The following is a 22,502-nucleotide window of genomic DNA, read 5'->3' as shown; positions in this document are numbered from 1 at the left end:
TGTCTAACTCCAATCCTTACCCTCAACCTAATCTAATTCTAATCTAAACCCTAAAAAGCAAGTCCATTAAAGAAGTTGGGACTGAGCAAAATATCCTCATGTTTTAAACATGTACTCACTGTCAGTGTCTAAAAGTCAGCCTCATGCTTATAAAGACCAAACTATAACACACATGCACACATACACACACACACACACACATTTTAAAGTTTCCAGATGAGACTGCTTTAACTTGTTGAGCAATGACTCAGATTTCACCCAACAATAGATTGGTGTTCACAAGTGAAATGCCTTAATTTAAAAAAAGAAAGAAGCTTTGTGACACATGGCTTTAAAATCCTTTTAAAATGAGTTTTTACTAAGAAAAATGCATATCACATTCCGTGTGCTCATTATCTGTAAAAGCACGAGCAGTCTTTTTCAGACGTCATATCAAGAAGTTTAGTACAAACCTAGACACCTGACCGCGCTCCCAATGAAAAGCCATTGTCGAGTGTAGCACAGTTAATTAAACCAAGGGCACCACTCTACATCTGTCACATCACTTGGCAGTTACTTTAATTATATATTTTGGTCAATCTGTTCTTCCTGATGTGAGAGGGGATGCCATACATGAGACAACATCTGCTGAGGTATGTCACATGAGCTTCAACATCTGTCCATGTTTTTATACAGCCTGTCAATCACTTGAGTCATGTCTCATACGCATTTATGTTATCATATTGAGAAACCACAAACACTGTCACAAGTGCTGAGAGCTTACATCTGTGCTACAGTTACAATTAGCACTCTTTTACTAAGTAGCAAATCTACATACAAACACGGAGATTGGCACTACACACAAATACCCAGACACACCCTGTGGCTTGTAGTCATTTCGGTCCCTTATGTTGTCCATCAAGGAGACAGTGGTGACTGTTCTGTAAACTGACTCCACCCACAAAGGCTTGTGATCACCTAAGCTGTCAGCTAGCATCTGCTACAGCGACCAGCCAGCCAACAGTGATACCGGTTCTGAAGATATCTTCTCAGAAAATGTGTCACCTACACATGTTCAAAAATCAGTGGCAGATTTTTTTTCTCTTCTTTTTTTTTTTGCTAATTTTTATGTGGCAAACTCCATCTGCAAAGCCTCGGAGAATGTCAAACTGTTTCAGAAGTTTGACACTGTGATTCGATGTGTGGAAGCATCTTGAATGCCGCTCTAGCGATGTGACTATTGCGTTTCATAGAACTACACAGTATTTGTGTGATTTACAAATATGTCAGTTATCATTCGGCAAATTTCAGAGGTGGTGAAAACTATCATTCATGTAAAGTTAATTTCAGAAGTGGTGAAAGCTATCATTCATGTTAAGTTTCCAATCATGGATACATGATTGGCTGCGTTTGTAGGCAGTCTATGGATTTAGGGGATCTTTGTAATTATAGGATACTGTTTCTACCTTCCTCTTTATGCTGGGTGTTTTATTTTCTTGATGTAGAATGAAAGCTCTGTACAGTAGTTACTTAAAGAGATGCAGTTCAATAGTGCATGCATTGCTGTTGCAATAAACTGATGGGATCATGACATGTGGACATGTTGCTGTATAATACACAATGTCATACAATTTAAGGATAATAGTAGCCTGCCTTATCCCTCCGAACACACACACGAATACACATCTACACTTGCCCGGTCCAAGATGCACATTCATACACTTGCAGATGACACAGAAACCTAGAGACACACTAGCTTTCTATCCCTAGACTCTACAATTTTTCCGTTCGTAATCCCCTCTGAGTCTATTAATATTTCTGTTTCCATGGCGATTCAAGCCTTGCCAAATGTTGTACAGATAAGAGGAGATAAGAGCATAAGGACCAGGGAGATAAGAGCAAGTGACCTGCAGAGATCAGAGCACTAGAGGTCAGGCAGAAGAGCAGAAGGAAGTCAGTGAGAAATGAGAAACCTTCCCTGCTCAACTCCACTACCCACCTGAGTGAAAAAACAAAATATAAAGGGCCATTTCAGGGTTTCTAGTAGTGCAACACTCAAAAACATTTCTTGAGTTATTCATTTTTGCAACAACTTTCTCTGTATATCCAATTTCAACCTCCAGAGAAGTTCTACGGGAGTAAAATAAATGGTAAAACTGCATGTCACTGCAGTTTGTACTGACAAAAATAATTGATACTATAATCCATCTATCTGCACTGGATTCCAAAAACTGTAAATATTATTATTACATTATTCCCAAAGGATATTAATGTCTTTCATGTGACCATGGAAGTGTTTTGCGGCCGATAGAATTTAAGGGAATACCATTTCATTTCATTTTAAGAAAGTTATATGCTTTTCAAATGGGAGTAGCCATGTCTCTCCTTAATCTGTCATTTTACACATTATGTACAGTTCTGCAGTGAATAAAACTGTGAATACGTTAGAAGTGACAGTAACAAATCTGCAATGAATTTTTAAGTATCATTTTACATTTTAACAATCTGGACTGATGGCACAATGATAGCAAAAGCCATTCAGATTATTCAAATTTGATATCATGTTATATCATGTTATTATTTAAAAGTAGATCATTGCATATTACAGTAACTAGCATAGTCCTACATGAGGGTTTTAAAATTCAATTATCCTTCCGCAGTTCCATCTAACAATGTGACACATCAACCACCCAGTCCTTTAAGAGACCATCTAGACAGTAGCAATATTTTGTAACGCATGACTTTACCTGTTTGTTGTTGTACTTCGATTGGCTGGTCTTGTAGCTGTAATCTGAGTACTGGTCTGAGCCGGTAGAGTTGTCATCTCCTCCAGTCCCTACAAAGGTGTTGGCAGCAGGAAGGTCCTGGACAGCCTGATGCTTCTGTGAGGCTGAGGGGGATTGGGCCTGCAGCTGGATGGAGGGTAAGGGGGAGTTGGAGCGGTAGTGCCTGCCTATATCAGGGCTTCCTGGCGAATATGTTAAGGGCAGATGTATCCTGGGGCTATCATTGACTCCATCAAGGTTGAACTTAAGACTCTTTTGAAGGCTGACCTCCTCCTCTTCCCCGAGTGGTTTTGGGGACTTCTGGGGTTTTCCTTTCTTTCCTCGTTTCCCTTTAGCATTCTTTGGTGCCTGTTTGGGTGCGTATAAGTCCTTTGTTTCCTTCTTCCCAGCCTGATACCCACTCTTAGTTTCTCTCTGGATCCGGTGTCGAATAAATACCACCACCAAAATCAACATGACAACACCTGCCACACCAGCAAGGCTTCCAAACAAAATGTTACTTCGCTGTGCAGCAAAACCATTGTCAGGATCACCAGCAATGTCCCTGTCCAGTGGAGTGTAAAGACTATGTCCAACTAGGGCCTCCACTAAGCTGACATTTGAAATGGTTTCATTGACATAAATGTGGACCAGGGCAGTGGCATGACGTGCAGGCTTCCCCCTGTCACTCACTCGCACCACTAGGCGATGTAGTCCTCCGTGTTTTCGGGTCATCTCTTTTGCTAGAGTGATCTCCCCACTGGAGGGGGAAATGCGAAATAACTGGTAAGGGTTTCCACCAGCAATACTGAAGACCAGCTCAGCATTAGGCCCACTATCCAGGTCTTCAGCTTCCACTATCTCAACGTGGCTATCTGGGGAAGCTAGAGGTGACAAGCGCCTAAAGGAAGAATTGGAGGGCTTGGTGACCACAGGGTCATTGTCATTTTCATCAAGTACATTGATGGTAACGCCCACATATGAAGATCGGGGTGGCTCTCCTCCATCCACTGCTTTTAGTCGGAAAGTATAGCTGCTTTCTTTCTCCCTGTCAAATGAGATGCTTGAAAGAATGGTGCCTGTTCCATTTTGAACAACAAACTTCCCTCCATCAGGCTCAACAGATAGGTGAACATGAGCGTTCTCACCTTTGTCCACATCCAGGACTGTCACCATACCAACTGGACTGAGGGGAGGCATGTTTTCCAAAACTGAAAAGCTGTAGCCACTAAGCATGAACTTAGGGTCATTATCATTGCGGTCAAGGACTTTTATTACAACAGTTGCTGTTCCTTTATGAACAGGTGACCCTTTATCTGCTGCGGTGACCCGAAACTCATAGCGTTCTTTATGCTCTCTGTCAAGCGGGCTTCGGGCTCTTACTTCGCCCGTATTTGGGTCAATCTCAAACAGACCTTTGATAGATGAGTCTCCAACAATATTATAGAGGAGTTCGGCGTTAGTGCCACTGTCAGCATCCGAAGCTGTAACATCCAAAACCTTCTCCCCTGGTTGGTTTTCTTCAGCAAAATCTACCTCAAAAAGGGTCGGGGAGAATATTGGAGAGTTATCGTTCACATCAGTCACCTGAACCTTCAGAGAGTTTGTACTGGAGAGTGCTGGATTTCCAGAATCCACAGCCACAATCTCAACTCTGTAATCCCTAACCCTTTCGTAGTCAAGAGGAGTGGTGGTCTGTAAGAAATACTTCCTCTTGTTGTCACTGGATGAGTCGCTGGCAGGGCGGAGCTGGAAGGGCACATCTCCTGCAACCACACAAGTGACAACAGCATTCTCTCCCTCATCTTTGTCAGACACCTGCACCAAAGCAACGGCTGTTCCCACTGGCATGTCCTCTGAAATGTTAGCCACTCCTTCACTGTGTGTCACAAGGCCAATCCCACGAATCTCAACAGCTGGAGCGTTGTCATTTTGGTCAGTCACCTCAATAGTTACAAATGTCTTAGAGCTTTTAGGTTGAGGACCCTTATCCCTTGCCACAACATAGAAGGACAAGCTGCTGATTTCCTCCCTGTCCAAAGGTCCTTTGACATAGATTATGCCAGTGGACCGATCAATTCGTAACAGTTTCGGAACTGGGTCTACTGCTTGGTGAAGGGTGTACTCAATTTCTCCATTAGGTCCCATGTCAGAGTCATTTGCTTTGACCTACAACACAAGGAATTCTGTGGTTAAAGTTGTGATTTATGTGCAGTTTATAGATTTAACAGTCAAGTCAGGGTAGGATTTTCTCTACAATGAATGAATGAATAAATGAATTAACAGATGCCTGATCACTTCAAAACACAGCAAATAAACATCTTTATTTAGGCATATTTCATTATTGCCCTCTCTCAGTCACTCGCTTGTTTTCTCTTTTTCTTTTATTCTAAAAAAAGGCATGAGAAAAGGTTAATATGAAAACATATGGCTAAACATCGGGGCTCTTTTTCATGACAGAAATTTCACAGTGGTATGCAGAGAAAATCCTACACAGATTGTATTACTCCTACACTCTGATTGTGTGCAACTTTCTGCAAGTATAATAGCATACCAAAAACAATGAGCAACTTAATCACACACACAATCATAACATAGTAGTGCTCTGGCCATAAAGCCATATTTAAATATTATATAAGTATAACACCAGAAAATACATGTCTCTAATTTGGATTCACAGAGTCCTACATTGCTGTATACAACTCTTCACTTCCCAGACTGCAATTTGATTTAAAGTTAGTTCTTAAAAACAAATATATTTGCCTTACAATCTTACCTGCAACACGGAGTGCCCCACCGGACTGTTTTCTGACACCTCCGCTTCATATGTGGACTTTTCAAACTTGGGAGAGTTATCATTGGCATCGGTGACTACCACTCTCAGCAAAGCACTGCTGTAGCGTTGAGGGTTGCCTCCATCCACCGCCTTGATGGTAAGGTCATAGGAATCCTTTAACTCACGGTCTAGGTTGCCCAGGACAATGAGCTGTGGGAGCTTCCCTCCCCTGTCATCGGCCACCTGTAAACCGAACAGGGTTGCTGCATCTGGCCCTGCAGTCAGAGCATAATCCGCCACTCCATTCCTGTCTGAGTCCCTGTCTGTAGCTAGAGGTATGGAGAATAGTGCCCCCATTATTGTGTTCTCAGGGACAGAGATGGTGAGCACAGAGGAGGGAAATTGTGGAGTGTTGTCATTGATGTCCTGTACCTCAATGCGTCCCTCGATGAGTCGGGGGCTCTGGTTCTGTATCAGATCTGTTACTGATACTTCAAATTCCAGGTAGCAGGGCTTGCCCTTGGCCAGGGATCGACAGTCTCTAAGAGTCTCTCTGTCTATGGGAATCTCTGTAGTGAAAATGTCTCCCGTCTTTCCATCGACACGCAGGTAAGGGGCACCCACCTCCAGCTTGTAGAGATGACCCGAGTCTGGCAGGCCCTGGTCTGCTGCCAGGCTGCCAATAAGAGTGTTGGGAGGCTGCTCCTCCTGGACCCGGTACAGGATACTGCCTTCAGCAGAACCACAGTGCAGCACCAGGACACAAAATAGCACTATTTGTAAATTTGTAAAATCCATTAGGTCATCAGAAGATCTGCCTGCAAAATGAGAAAAGAGCATTTGTGTCAAAATGTTATTTCCTTTTGGAATTGATGTTTAAACATTTAGCTATAAATGTTATTATGAAGGAAAATCACAGAACTCACAACAATACGTTTAGTCAGCATGAAAAAAAACAAACAGTCTCTACTGTATTGTTCTATTATATCGCTACAGCAGTAACATTCATCATTATTGTCAATAAGTTCTACCAAAACCTACAGCAAGCCTAGAAGCACACTATAATTACAAGAAAGAAAAGAAAAAAAATGTACCAAATGCAGCCATATTTTAACTGTGTCTCAACATGTTTTCTTTTCTGTCTCAGAGCTTCAATAGCTGCAATGAATGGCTCCACTTTACAAATTTCTCATAGACATTCACGTAGGATCAAGAAATTATAGCGTGTGGGTCTACACACAAAACAAACTTGAGGGCCAGCGTGGATTGTTTCAGCTGCATAATCAAATAAAAATGTAACACACAAAAAAAATCTACACAGCCTAAGAGACTCATTATTTTAGTATTACACTAATTGACATTGAGCGGGGAAGCAATGTAACTCAAAAGTAACCTCTGCTATCAAACATACCCTAGAAATAAAGCCTTACAAACCTGCAATGATATTTTCTATAGACAAAGTCAAACTATTTCATCTGTTTCACTATCAGGGAGAACTCTAGTAACAAGGGCTTGAATACTAAGGGTCATGGAGGCAATGAAGACATTTCTTCCCATTCAGATTATGAGAACTTGGTCATTATCATCACATGAAGCTTGCAACAATGCACAATGCACAATGCAGAAATTTCTATCAACTCTATTGCTACCGGCTACCTCAAACACTGTAATCATTATGTTTGATTTTGAACCTTTCAACTCTGTAATTACAACCCATTATTTTAGTGTCTTCTTTGATCTGTATTCCCTGTAGCTAAAGAATTCTGGCTTTTTTTTCATGCTACAATGATTTTGGACTATAATTATTTCCTGTGAGCGTGTGTGTGAGAGTGAGAGTGTGTGTGTAGACTTCTATTAGTAATTGAAATAGGAGAAGACATTAAGGTTAAGTATCAAGGTCCAGTGTTCTGGAAAACTTAGTGGAGGCAGCATTTTACCAGTTTTCTGTGTTTGGCATGCCTGGGAGTGATGACTCACTAATCATGCAGAGTTCATTTCTATGTGTGGTGTCAGTGCAGACTCTATTCGTCAGCCAGGCTACACTAGTCCACATAAAAATATTGTGTCTTTCTTGAATCATGTAACAAAAAATGCACAATAAATCAAAATAATGTTAGATTACAAACAGCACAGCTCTGTTCAGGTACAGGATCTAGAATTGGCTGAGAGTGTAGGGATCAGGCAATAAGCATCCTTAGCTTGTGAGCGAGAAAGATAGAAATATACATGAAAATGAGCAATGTTATTCCGAGCTCAAATCTATATATTTTCTATCTCCTCACGTGACACAATGTTCCAGAAAGGAGCAAAGCAAATGTGTATTAAGCTAGACACCAAAGCACAAATATACAGAAATCCAATGAGAAATCCAATTCCTTTTGAATACATTAAAATTGGAAGTGCAGGTTATTGATGCACTAATTGCTCAGTTATCGATGTGTCCCTTTTTACATTTGCAGGGGGAGCCTCTAGTCAATGTAGCATATATGGTGAGTGCGCTTTCTGCATACAGAGAAAAAAAGGCAAGCGGGAGTAAAAACATAATCAGCGGATACGCTCCAAATCACATCTCTTATACCCACAACTGACAGTTAACATCCCAACAACATCGTTTGTGAATAATACATTAAGGATCATTCTACATCTAATTTGAACTGTTTCATATTGCTGTCCCACACGTGCTTTTAAAAAGGTATGTTAAAGAAATTTAGATGTATAATCACTCAAATCCTTAAAATGATTTCTTTTGCATTGTCCTTTGAGTAGCATGATCACACTCTCACAAAATGACTCTTTACAAACACAGAAATGTTGGTAACGTGATATGGGCTTTAGCCTAAGTGACATTTGCATCATCTTTGCGTGTTGAATTTATTAGATGACATTATCTTTACAAAACTCCCATTAAAAATGAAAACCGTGATTACTGTCATAATGGTTTTTTAGCTGTGACCGTCCCCCTTCCATGTGACAGCCACTTCTAAGATGAATAGGCGTGCTTTGATAGTGACATGATTGTTATGGTTGATGACACTCATGACTTAATGTCTTCCAGTTGGCCTCATGCCTGTCCTCCAGATGGCACCGTGCCTAGCAGCCACACCGAATTGGTGTTCTTTTTCCTTTGTTTACATTTACATTCAAATTCATGTTGTTTGTGAAATATGCGTTTTGCCATCACTCAGTGAGAATCTCTTATCGGTAAAATATTATAGACACCATGCCTGCGTTTTTTATCTCACATTTCTCAGCTATCTCACAAATATTTTATCAAAAGCTTGACAGCATCCATTTTTTCCCCCTCATCTCAAAGCACTCTAAGGTAGTGGCGATGGGGAATCTGTGCTGAGATTTTTCACAACTGGACTACTGCGTGTCTCTCTAAAGTTCACTACCTGAGCAGCAAAATGGATAAATTATAACTGCTGAACACAACTTAGAGTGACATTTTCTGTATCTCAGCGCTTTTTCCCCTGAAAAACTTGGTTATCATCTGCCATCCCAGATGGTGTGGTAGACCCACAAGACTGCAGGCTGATGCAGGCAGATCGCGATACATAACTCAGCATAAAATCAAAGGGGGGAACAATAAGTTAGTTCTTCCAGTGTGTTGAAATGTGTCTGTCAATCCTGGCCAGCCACTCTACAATCAAACAGATTTTTCGGCATTTCCATAATGAAGTTCTTGGCTGCGGTAAGGACTGAACTCTACAATTAGAATGCAAACAAATGGGGCTCATATTAGAAATGAATTGGGCATCGCAACACTGAAATCACCAGGATTGACGCTGAGAAAGTAAAATGCACTGCAGAAACTTTTTGCTGTCATTAATGCACTGACTACCCATTCTGACAAAATGGCAGAGCTAGTTTGCGATAGCTTTGCCAAGGGACGACATGGACTTGGCTAATGCTTGGGTGACTTGTGCTGTACCACAAGTTGTATGAGTGGAGTAGACATTGTACCTTCTTTATGCAGAGCTATTACAGCTCTGCACAGCCTAAAGGGCACATACTGTGATTCTCTTAAGCGCTGTATGCTGCAAAAATCATTCTGCACAAATAGACAAACCAACACTCTGAGCCAGACACTTATGGAGGTGCTCCAGAGCAACAGATATTCTTCAGAAATATCTTTCCAAACACAATCAAAGCATTCACTGTCTGGCTGAGGAGAGAACTTTAACTCTACCAGTGAAGCAGCATTTATCGCATAGCCTCGTGCTGTGATCATGCAATGGTCCAGATGGTTCCAACATAGAGAAAAACTGAGGGCAGCCTGTACCACAGTATGGAGGTGGACCTTCAAAGACAGTCTCAAATTGCCTGATGGGTCTGTTATTTGCTATATCTCCTGTGAAGATAGTTAACTTTGAAACAAAGAATGAGAATGAGGATGCTCAGCAATAGAGTTTAAGACCCTGAGGAACATCACACAATAGGCTTGCTGCACAGTAAGAACATTGCCTGGCCAAAACCCAGCTTATTAAGATCATCAGGGGTGCCAAGTCTAAGCACAAAACTGGACTGGAGAGTCAGTGTTTCGTGACTCATGCTCAGCATGGGCATCACTCCACAGACTCACAATCTGCAGGAGAAGCTCGCCCAAGCATACCCCTTCACCTGCCACTGACCTCTATAGTTGGGAATGGCTCTACGATGAGGAAAAGTGGTTCTCACTCCTGTCCACCACCGTGTCAACTAAGAGTCTCTTGTCACTGAGGTTGAAGTTTCAGTGAAATGTTCCCAAAGTGTTGTGATTAATAAATCTGACTGTTCTAAAAAGTTTACTACCAGGTAATGCATTAATAAATACGCCGCATGTCAAAAGTGCAGGGGATAAATACTGTTTTTCGTTTATATAACCATATAGCCTTTTAATATTTAAAGAAAAGTGGATTTGTTGTCTTACAAAACAAAATTAGCAAAAGAGGACAAAACAAAGATGTTGCATTCACAATCAGAATATAGAAATAGTTGCAGCAACTTCAAAAGGAAAAGAGAATGTTTGAATTTCTCCAGTGGATGCAGAAATAAGGGGATGTCTCTTCACATTGTGGCTCCGTTCCCCTTCCTGCTGGATCTACCCATTTCCTCCGATGCCATTTTGGATGACGGTGAACTCCAACATTCCTCCTGGCAACTGTCTACAATCCTCTATCCCTCTTCTTCTCCCCAAAGGCTCAGCGCCCACTGCCAGTGCTGCTGCTGCTGCGCTTCGCACAGAGGAGAAGGTGAAAGACTTCACTGGCAGCTAAACATCAGTCAAACTGCAAGGTCTGATTGGGTCTCACCCGCAGCCCTCACACACAGTGCACCACCCAGCTGTACCCTTCTGCATGTTCTCCAGTCCCTGAATCCACCTGTGGTAAATTGCGCACAGTCGGTCTCATTCCCAAGAGGGACACAGTTCCCACTTAATGAGGCTATGGGTGCTGGGCCCAGTCATAACAATGACCTCTGAAAAACTGGTACCATCCTAGTTAACAAACAGGACAAACCCACTCCTCCACCACCACACACATGTTGGGTTAGTGGACAATGCAGAAATGCCAGCATCCCCTTGGCCATCCATTGGTTCGTTCACCCTGACTTTGAAACCACCATCCTAAAACTGCTCCACATGTGTTTTGCCAAAAACCCCTTTTGCACCACAGGAAGCTGTCAAACTGTCTTCAAGAATGTTGACATTTCATGGGGAGAGGATAGAAAAATGAATCGTTAACTGGGGCATTCTGAGATAAGGGGTATTATTCTCATTTTGAGGACAAATACCTTTGGGCACAAAACATCTGCATTAATTGAATCATAATAGCTGTGTGGTTGTTAAAGAAATGCCACAAATTATGGTGGAATGGAGCAGTGGATCCTGTTTTTTTAAGCCAAATATAGTGTGTAAAGTATGTAATGCATCATGTATTTCATTAGTTATTTATGGTCAAAGTGAATAACACCAATCAATCATCATCATCTATTTGGTGTGACATGAAAATTACATTTTTTTCCCCATTTGTAGAAGTAAAATTATTCCCAATTACTATTTTAAAAAGGTATTAATAGAGATCAAAAGTCTTGTTTTTTTAAAATATACTGACCTTATTTTAGAATATTTGGCCTTAAAGTAAAAAAAAGACATATATAAAGGCGTTGGTGGCTGCATACATGTCAGTGTATGTAAAAAATAATATAATAGTATAATTGTGTTGCGGAGCATGTGCGCCTGTCCCGGTTACCATAGAGACAGACTACTGAGTCAACTCAGTGACTGACTGTGTGACACTTGCTCTTTAAGCTGGCCGCTCCACAGGTCCAGCAGAAATGACTCAAGTGTAGAATCGACTGAGGCATAATTGCAAATTACTAATGTCACAGGGTTGTGTCTGGGGGAAAATATTAAGAGTACAGTAAAGGAAAGGAACAGAGTATTTTGTACTAACTGATTGCTTTGCAGGAACTGCAGAGAATATGATCCAGCAGCACCACCAGTCCCCCCTTCTTCCCCGGCAGAACATGAATTTTCACCTGTTACTTGGTACAAATCAAGCTCATGAATTTCTACTTTAAGATGGGCTCCTCCCTGCTTTGCTCGAGTGTGGAAAGATAACGGATGATTTAATGATTTTCTCAACTGATGTGATTTGATATATTGGCTGACTCTGCGCCTTTAGCTAGTATAACAGGTAAAATCCATTACCCTCCCACCAGCATGATTTATGATGGTTAGTATCACAGCCTGGGACTCCTTACAGCTCATCCACCGATAGAATTCACTGCAAAATGTTACTCTACACACTTCTACTGACTGCAAACCCTGGCCACTTATAATGAGAAAGCAATGGCCTTTGGTTGGAAACACTTGCTGAGGGCATGGGCATTTGATTTAGCTATTCATCAGTGTGTGCTCCACACACTGATCACTGGTCACCCTTACCACAAAAAATCCATTAAAACCACTGAGATCAAAGAGGCTGCACTCATACATTGCCAGAGTGTTTAAAGAGAGATATTAACATATTGTACTGACAGGTCAAACACTTTATATTCTCTGTTGCTGGAGTTCACTTAGATGTCCTTCCTGGACAGAGGGTTTGTTGTTGCGTTTGTATTATTTTGCACAGATTCACTCTCAAGTTCAAGTAACTGTTGAGCAACCGTGTCAGGAAAATCTGTTTGCATCCTTTCTATGATTTTTTTTTTTTTTTTATGTTTCCTGAGTTAGCCCTCCTTCAGCAACCCCATTACATGACTCATTGCGTGGTATTGTGCGGTATGCAGTATTCACAGGAGACTGGAGGAGATGTGTAAAGTTCACCGACAACATTATAAAGGAAAACATATAGGAGAAATTTAAGTGACAGCCTGCCGTTTTGCCCCATGTCTCATAGATAGATAGATATTCACAGACAGACATTGGCGGCTCCAGTCAAGTCCGTCTTTCGCCCAGTTTCTCATCTCACACAAACTGCCTCATGATGAGCTGACTTAGATGGTCACATTCTTCAGGTTTGTGTCTCCCAGACTTGCTGTGGGGTGTAATATGGGATGTGGGTTAGAACTGGGTTACAGGCCTGTTTTGATCTGTTCTGGTTTGATGGCCTTGTAGCCTACAGTGTGTGTGTGTGGGGGAACTTAGACCGACATCACTATGTGGAGCAGACTATTAAAATGTGCCTGGTGGTCGGTGGAGTGGCGAGAAACAACACCCCAGACTCTCGCTGGAGAGCAGATGAGATTACCCGTGTGGATGCGCTCATCAAAGATTTTTTTTTTTTTTCTTTTACCATCAATTATATGCACGAATCTCTCCATAGGAAAACTGCCGATTAGTTAATATCATGGCAGGCTGTACGTCAGAAATATTTGCGCAAAAGAAAATCATTACTCGTGAGTGAACAGCTCTTAAATGAAGATCCACTAATAAAGGCAATTAGTGTGATGTTTTGCAGCGAGTGTGGGAGAAACGGCGGAAGAAGGATGATACAAATGGATCGCATTTTCTGCTCCATAGAATCATAATGGTATATAATAAAACGCAATTAGCCGATCGCCAGCACGGATCAGATTGATGCCAATGCGCTCGTATTGTAGGATGAAGTGCAAAGATGTGCGGACTTGATGACTTAATGCCTTTACCCACGGGGGTAGACCTCAAGTCCGCTCCGATGTGTTTTAATTGCAAAGCATCGCCTTATCAATCACGCAGCGCGTCATTATTGTGGACGACGTTTCGATCACCGTCTCCCATCAACCTGTAACACCGAGCCGCCGCCGGATCGGCTCGTCGATTATAAAGTGCTCGGCGGACAACTTGTTGTATTTAAACAGTCTATTTGAAACGTGGCCCGCGTTGCCGGGCATCGCAAGTCAGAGAGGTTGTCGAGAGAAACTTCTGTCACATCTCCAGCGCGATCGAACCGATCGAAAACAACTTTCTGTGGTGGATTTTTGCGCTAATTTCAGTACCTTGAGCCGCGGGAGACTTCTCTGTGAGCGCTTGTCGCGTCGCCGATCCGTCCGCAGATGATTGCGTCCGTCGGTGATCCCAGAGGCAGGTGTCTCACCCTCAAACCTCCGTCACGGCGCTTGACATGAAAATAACTTCAGCGGCCACAAAAATCCAGTCACAGCCTTCAGAACTTTCCGCATCAAAATTCAGGAAACCGTCGTCTCCACCTTCGTCCTCGCAGACACACAGATGACGGGTTTCTGTCCGAGGGGCAAATGTTAAAGTTAAGAAGCAGTTTTGTTGTTGGATTTGTTTTATGATAGAGCTGGGAAATGAGGAGTCTCGTCCCGCGGGGATAGCCCACTGTGTGCCATTTCCAATCCTCAATAACTGATCCCCGCCAAGCTATGCGCTCGTTTGCGCATCCCTTCGGTCCAAGTTTCTCGAGCGCTCCCCCCCCTGATCTAAGTAGCCCGGAGCGCACTCTAAGGACGCACTGGACGTCTCAGCGACAGCAACACAAGTGTCATTTTAGCTGCGTATTAAACGGGAGGAGCTAAGCGGTCCTACAGAAGAAGCCCATCTGAAGCATTTCCAGAGAGCAAGTGGTGAGATTCTGTGGGTAGGTTAGTTGCTCCCCTCTCTCTCTCCCTCTCTCTCTCTCCCTCTCTCTCTGTCTCTCTCTCTACTCATCAGAGCGTGGGAGGAGGTGGGGCTCCCATCCACCGCAGCACACAGCAACTTCACACTCAGCATCACATTATGCCTGGGCTGCCTACCAGGAAATGGTGTGATTCCTACAGTTTAAGAAGATCTCATCAAACTGGGTCACCTCACATAGACGAATGCTGCTTCTTAAAGAAGCGCGTCACGCAGCCTCTCTGCACGTCCTGCGCTCCTTTTTCCTTTTTCCTTTTTCCTTTTTTTTTTTTTTTTTTATTCTGGCTGCAAATCGATCGGCGCTTCTGTTTGACATGAAATGCACTGATTGTTCAAACTGGCTAAATTTGATGTAACAGGTAGCCAGCGCTGACAGTTGACTTGTTGATATGCATCCCATGTAGCAAAAGTGAATGGCCTAAAATGGAAGCTGCTTGGCCACAGTTTATTCATTTGGCGCCACCCTCAGGCGGTTCTAATAAGAGGGGGAAGTAACACAGCTCTCTTCATCAGCTGAGGAAATCAGGGTAATTGAATGTTAACAATGCTTGATGTTAACCAAGTAATGTTGGTTTCTTGCCAGTGATGACACTGATTATCAATTGCACAGAAAGAGTAATGCTACCCTGTTGGTGCGCAATGGAATAAACTACAAATGCCTGATATCTTCTGTTAAAACTGCAGCAGTGTAATTAGAAAAAAAATAAAAAATAAAAAAAAACAATGCTTTTGCTCAGGGCTATAAATCAGCATGGCTCAGCAGAGAGTGAAATCCATCCCACGCCACCGTTATTCTCTTCCTTTTTTTTTCCCAAGCACTGATGTCAGTGATCATAACTGCTTAAGCATAGGCAATGGACCAGGAGCAATGAGTCAAACACGGGTTTTGTCACAAAGGAAAGCCTTAAGCAATGTCCTCCGGAGAAAACTTGATATCCTATCTTCCCAAGCCATTCTGAGGCAAGAGTTTATCAGAGTGTTTCCAGTCTGTGATCCTTTACTCCTCCCCCATCTCTCATTAGCTGCAAACACACAGCTGTTGGGTTACCTCTCCAGGGCTCCCATTAAGGGCTGCCACTCAGGCTTACAGTGTCCCTGAGCCAATCATATTAGAGCTCCCGCCCACGCACTGCCACTGCTGTGCTGCTCTTCACCAACCATACTAATAACGTTTAAGTATTTTCACAGGTGGCCCAAAAGTTGTCTGAGAAGAGAATGGGTAGAAAGAGAGGAGGAAAACGTTCCACAGATAGAAGTGAATATTCACATGAATACCATTAAAAGACAAAATCAAGGAATAAGGAAATTGAATGAGTCCATTTTCCAACCGAGTGACCAACCATTTGAGTCAAATCACTCATTTAAATGTTTTAAAGCCTCATTTAGAATGAGGCTTTGTGTTTGCAAACCATTTAAATTCATGTTTCTTGTCAGTTAACAGAAATTAAGTTTGATGATCTTTGGGTTTTTAAATGAATATTTTCTCCCCAGCTGTGATTTCTTTTTTTGTAATTAACCCCATAAATCAAAATTGGTTTGTAAGGCATCGTGTAAGATCATTACACTTTAACAGACTACATGTATCGTAAAGCCATTAATGTTTCCAGTCAGAAGTTTGTTTTTTTGAGATGTATTTCTTAAACCAAACAGCAAAGACAGACCAAGGCCATGATTTAACAATGATATTGTCTGTTTCGAGTACAACAGAGTGTGGGCTGAAATACAGCTTCACTTCATGTCTTTATACATCAGTTTAAAGAGCACAAATCTGTTTGATTCCCACTCACCTCTTTCTAATGGCTGTATTTGAATATGAGAGAGGTAAAACGAGGACAAGACAAGGGTAATCGGTGCAACAGAACAAAGGCAGGCAATGCCCTCAGACTCTCCCAAATTCCCCTAAAGAGCCTGCCCACCATGTAGTATCTGGCCAGCACGCTGTTTGAGGCCAGGGCCCTGGATATTACTGCCTCATACTTGGATGAAGAACGGATTTTTCCAGATCTGACTTAGTCACATAAACACATTTAACAACAATCAGTTAAATGTTTGGCAAGTTTCTCTCCAAAAAAAATGGGTTTTTGAGACCAATCTCCATTTATGTGAATTGATGTTGAAAACTTTGAAGCAGAGCTTGCCTCAATACTCTGTTGGCAGACAGAATGTTATAATTCTGAGCTCAAGGTTTGTTTGCAATTGCGGCACACAACAACAAAGCATGTGAATGTGATCTGTATACATTTACATCTATTCTCTTATCACATACCACACCTGGAGCACTTTTCCTCCCCCCACAAACATGCACACTTCCACAGGAGGTACACATGGAGAAAAGACAAAGGCAGAGACTACAACGTACGGATGCAAAGGTGCACACATGTAACACAAATGGGGATACATCCAAATAAAGAATAATGAGGTAAATGAAAACAGGTGACAAAAAAACGGCAGCCAAAGTTGTCAGTGCACACTTTGAAGAGTAAATCTGCACTGCTCTCTATAGGTACAAATGTTAAAAGATGCTGCACCTCTGGGCACGTCAGGGATGCCACAGCTGGTGTTTTGCCTATGACAGCTGATTGAAACACCTACTGTGACATCACGGGGTGTGGCCAGACGTGCAGCAGCATATAAGCCCACAGGAATATGTGATTTTTGGTGTGGATTTACTCTTCAAATGTCACCACAATAAAAATAGAGTCTGGGATATGTCAATGTCAGCTATGGGGAGAAGCATCCTTTGCTTTCCCTACATTTCATTTTCTCTTCTTTGGGCAGGCAGTGAGTTGAGGAATATGTTGCTTTCAAATTTATGGTGCATCCGCTAGTGGAGGAAGAGCAGTAAGAGATGGGTCAACCAGGGGTAGAGGGAGCAGTGATGCAAAAAGAAAACTTTATGATTCTTGAGCTGTTCAGACATGCGACAAAGCCCAACTATAATAGAATTAGGTGAAACAGACTTCACTGTTTTAAGTTAGGTTTCCATTTACTTGCGAGTCTATACAAAATGAACAGATTACAGAATATTTCTAAACACAGACACTAATTCAGTAATGGCATATTTCTAAACTAGTAATTCACAAAAGAAAAAAAGAAAAATTCAGATCTTCAAATTCAAGATATAAGACATTAATGGATAAACTTCAATAAGACATGATACTGTAGAGTGCACATTTTGAATTGAGAAACATCCACATATCGATTCACACTGAACACTATGTGTTGTTATTGAGAGACTGAAAACTAGTTGGCAGGTGAGGAGCAGAGAGCTCTTAACAGTTAGGCTGAAATAGCTGGTGTGCAATAGCATGGTTGAAAAATAATTAGTTAAGTGCAATGCATAAATGGATAAAATAGTTAGCTATAAGTAATAGATAAATGGTGGGAAAAAACAGCCTAACCCAATGGATGAATAGTGAAATAGCTAAAAGTAACATGTAGACGGCTGCATTACATGGCTAAATTGACAGATTGAAGTCATTAGCTAAAGGGAATGGTTTTGTTTGCGCAAAAGCTAAACTGATCAGATAAATGGTTCAAACTGTTAGCTAATTAATAAATGGTTGTGAGTCCAGCTTCAGTCAATCCAAGTGGTAGTAGGCTCCAAACATTAGCAGTTCAATTGCGATTTGATGAAGACCAACTTGTGTTCATCTAACACGGCTGTAGAGGTAAGTCAGAAAAAAAGAAAAAAAAAGGTTGGGAATCATTGCTGCAGAGCAACAGCAGGAAGCACATCCATTCATCATCCTCAATTTTAATTCCTAGACTTAATTGCCATGATCATTTATTAGCACTTCTTGGGATTTTATCAGCAGTAACAGTTTGATCATAAAAGCATCTCTCTTCTGTGCCCCACCCAGTGGTGCACAGTTTATCCAACATCCTAATAATGCAATCGTGCCACTGTCTGATCGGAACAATTTTCTCAGCTGAGCAAATGGTTTCACGGGATCACGAGGAAACAGGTTTTATTTTGGTATCACTGATTCATTACACAACTTTAAGACCCCCTTGGTGAAGAGAGTAGGAAGTGAGGATTATTTACAGTATAATGGGTGCAAAGCAGGTTCATCTTTGTAAACCCTCTTAATAACCACATTGACATATCATTGTAGAAGTCTTAATGCCACTATAAACACAGAGTGCAAATTATATTTTGTCCTAAACAGGACCCATGCTAATCTAAAACACTTAGCCTGCTTTTATTCTCGTGTTTGCATTTTATTTGGGGTGTTAACATGTTTCAGATGTTCGCATGAAATTATATCACAAATCTCTTTAAACGGTTTTCATGTCAATAACAGAAAAAGAAAAGCATCATTCTCCAAAAGGTTGACGTGATGTAGTGATTGAAATGTGTTAATGGACCGCTGATTTCCTAATGGCGCTGGCATCTGAGGAAATTTAAAAGAGGCGTGTTTATAAAGCTGTCAGCGCCACGTGAACAACTCACTGTCATTCCTGTCATGATTTTGCTTGGTCGACGTGTGTGTGTGTGTGTGTGTGTGGGTTTCTGATTGGCAGTTACAAAGGCTGAACAATTTGCCCACTAATATTTCCACCAGCAGCTGCCAGTGCAGTTATCACTTCACCTCATGCACACTTGTTTATCTTTGCCAAACGATATAATACATGGGACAGGTGGGGGGCTTAGCAGTAAGACTGGTGCTGATATATTAAAAAAAGAGAAGAAGAAAAACACAGGCAGTAAGGTGACAAAGACAGCATGAGTAGCAAGACAATCTATCTGTCTATCTATCTATACACACACACACATATACATATATTTCTGCTTCTAGCTCTTATTCATTGGGAGTGTATACAGTGAACTTAAATCAAAACAAGAGAGAGCATTTGGACTTATGTTTGGCCCCATGTGGTTTAGTTAATTAACAGAATGGGCTCTCTTGCAAGCAGAGAGTATTAAGAGGTGGGAGGATCTGCATCATTCCTCCTCCTTGTAGAAAATGCAATATCTGAATTTGGGAAAACAAGGTGCTCTGGAAGTAGTTACTTTATCTTCACAAAACTGGACTTCAAACAAACCTATGAATACGTTTTTTAATTGATATTCTAATACATTAGTGAGTCTATTGCACTGTGGGGGTAAGTAATCCTGTTGCTGTCCTGTAAACATGCCTCTATGTCTTATACTCATGCCTTGTTATCTTATTCAGAGCATTTATTCCTTAGTTTATGCAGCAGTGCAGGATGTCAGTATTTCTTGAAGGGTTGGGGGGTGGGGGGTTGCAGTGTGCCTAACCATGCCGGGAGCTACAGTAGTTTGCATTTCCTTTTTTTTTTGTTCATTGTTTATGTTTGCCACTCGGCTGGGATTATATCCACATGATCCTGACAGTTGGGCATGCAATGGCAGCAACAATAACATTTCTGATAGTGAAACAGTAGGCTTTAAACACTCCTGCAGTCATTTGCTGCACAGCGCAGCTGCGAACCCTACACCATCTCAAGAAAAAGGGGGAAAGGGAGAGTGAGAGAAAGAGAGCACATTAAGCTACTTAGCAATTTGGTTTTGCTTTTTAAAAAGATTAAATTATATACAAAGCCATAAATAAATTCTATAGATTTGAATGGATTAGCAAAATGGCAGCATTCATCTAGTTTTGCAGCCTGAATCTGGGCCCAACTAATTGAATTGTGAATCAAGTTGTTTTGTCTCCTTTTTCTTCTTACTTTACTTCTTTTATTGCGCCAAACCATTCTGCTGATTACAAGCTCACTGTAATGGCAGTGGGCAGAAGTTTTTTATCTTACAGTGATGTAACTATAGGACAATAACAGAGCTGTCTGAGCTCTTAGCTATGAGCTTTAATATAGGTACAGAATCATCCACTTGGCTAGACTCTTGCTGGGTAACTGCAGGGCCTACGAAGATAACTGAATGAAGAGGAAAGGCTCAAGTGTGTATCAGAGGGGTGAACAGACTAGACTAGATATCTAGACAGATGGTTGTTTGCTCATACTGATCCAAATCAAATGAGAAAAATAGACTAGGTAGCACTCAGGCTGAATCCTGACCTGCTATCTGTCATTGTATTACTTTCTGTCTTTGAACTTAGCGCATACATTTTGCACTTATTATTAATGCTCAATTAATCGTAATGTACTTCTAGATTAATATTTGTTAATTAATATGAATATTCATTTAGTATTTGTGCATTTTGGCAAAGACGTGACTTAAAGTGAGACAGGGTTTAGTTCAGTACGGTTGTTAAATGGGGGCTGAGATGTGGCGTTAACTTACTTTGAGCCAAGTTCTTGCTGCTTTATGCTTCTTCCTCGTGTGATTCTGGTCGTCATAAAACCTGCTCGCTATCGTTATTTAGCTGTATCATGTCCAAAACACAGTTTAGCTCAAGCTCAAGGTCCAAACAGCTACAATTTCTAAATCGACTGAGCCAAATAGATAAGTTCTCCCTCTTACATTTTCAGATGCAAGAAGTGCACCTTTCATTTTAGATTCGAGTGAGTAATTTATAAATGATATGATTTTATTACCAAAGATTTCAACATCGAATCCGATACAACACTGAAATTTAGTTGATGTGTAAAAAGTTCTATGCAGTGTGATCTATTATTCTGTATTTGAACTTAAGAATATATGACAGATATATGAGTTGCAAGTAGAAAGACTCCAGAGGACATATGAAATGCCTCTGTATCAACTGCATTGTTATTTTCATTATTAGATGTTGGTAAAAATGGGTTCTCATTTCTATGAGTGTAATAATGTTCAAAATCAGATTCGGGCCTCTAAAGAAATTTGGGCAAGGGCAACAACAGGAAATCACTTTTTTTTTTCTTTATCATTTTCAATTTATTAAAGGCGACTTAATGAACTCCATATTTATAATACATATGAGATAGTAACAAAAGAACACGTTCTTCCATTTGAATGCATAAAAACAAAATGGCAGCGTCTGTGTGTCTGTTTGTGTGCAAGCAGTCAGTCAGCCTGTCACACAAACCCTGTTGCACGCAGTAAAACAGTAATAGACCAAGAGTTTCCTTAGGAACAGCAGCCTTAGACCTCACCCACCAATGAAAGTGGTTGACTCATTCGCTGGTTCATTGCTTTTAAAAATGCTTCATCCACTAATTGCCTTAGGTAGCTGGAGATATTGTCTAAGGTGAGAATAAATTATCTGATGATTGCTGAAGCTTACCCACGCAACTTTATTCAAAGGCAGTGCAGCCAGGTAAAGGCAACATTACTTTTTTCAACATTCCTTCACATTTTCAAGCAGCTTACATATCTATCAGTTATCTACGATGAATTTGAATTCATTTATTTGATAATGTTCAACCCAGAGGTCTTGCAAATAGTTTTACTTCTCAAGGACTAAAGCATTATCAAAAAAAGCATATGCACTAATGAATAACACACAGTAAGTTTGAAGCTGGTTCATTTAGGTTAGTTTATATTTTGATGTCTTTTAGCCTTATCTAAAATAAGTATAAAACAAAGTCAGTTGTACATATGAGAACAATTTGTTGACACATGTTGCATGATGCAAAATTACTGACATCCAACACATTCAGTCAACCTAAAAATAATTAATCAGTCTATGTCGCATCCACAGGCTAGAACATGCCTGAAACTAAAATAAAACCTTTGCTTTTCATCCCGCAATCTTATTATATTACCATCTAAAGACCTTAAATAGACTGCCACATTCTTCTGAAGGCACATCACCATGGATATCTGCACTTTCTGACCCATTCAATAGCAAACTGTTTCAAAATGATAAACCCCGTCCTTGGTAACACATATTAGTTGTATTTGTTATTTATTTTTCCAGTTCAATGCCTGTCCTCATTCACTGTCTCTAGACAGAGCACAGTGCAAGGA

General features: G+C 41.0%; 1 protein-coding gene across 1 annotated transcript in view; it reads right to left on the bottom strand.

The window, feature by feature from the left end:
• Positions 1-6,318, bottom strand: part of pcdh1a (protocadherin 1a) — a 70,861-nt gene extending 64,543 nt beyond the window's left edge. The window contains exons 1-2 of the mRNA XM_070844024.1: positions 5,521-6,318; positions 2,727-4,913 (exon numbers count right to left, since the gene is read on the bottom strand). Coding sequence (XP_070700125.1) covers positions 2,727-4,913; positions 5,521-6,318 — 2,985 coding nt within the window. The remainder of the gene's footprint in view (positions 1-2,726; positions 4,914-5,520) is intronic.
• Between the last annotated feature and the right edge of the window lie 16,184 nt (positions 6,319-22,502).

Source organism: Pempheris klunzingeri, chromosome 14 (assembly GCF_042242105.1).
Source record: "Pempheris klunzingeri isolate RE-2024b chromosome 14, fPemKlu1.hap1, whole genome shotgun sequence".
Classification (NCBI taxonomy): Eukaryota; Metazoa; Chordata; class Actinopteri; order Acropomatiformes; family Pempheridae; genus Pempheris; species Pempheris klunzingeri.
This window is presented reverse-complemented; position numbering and strand designations above follow the sequence as displayed.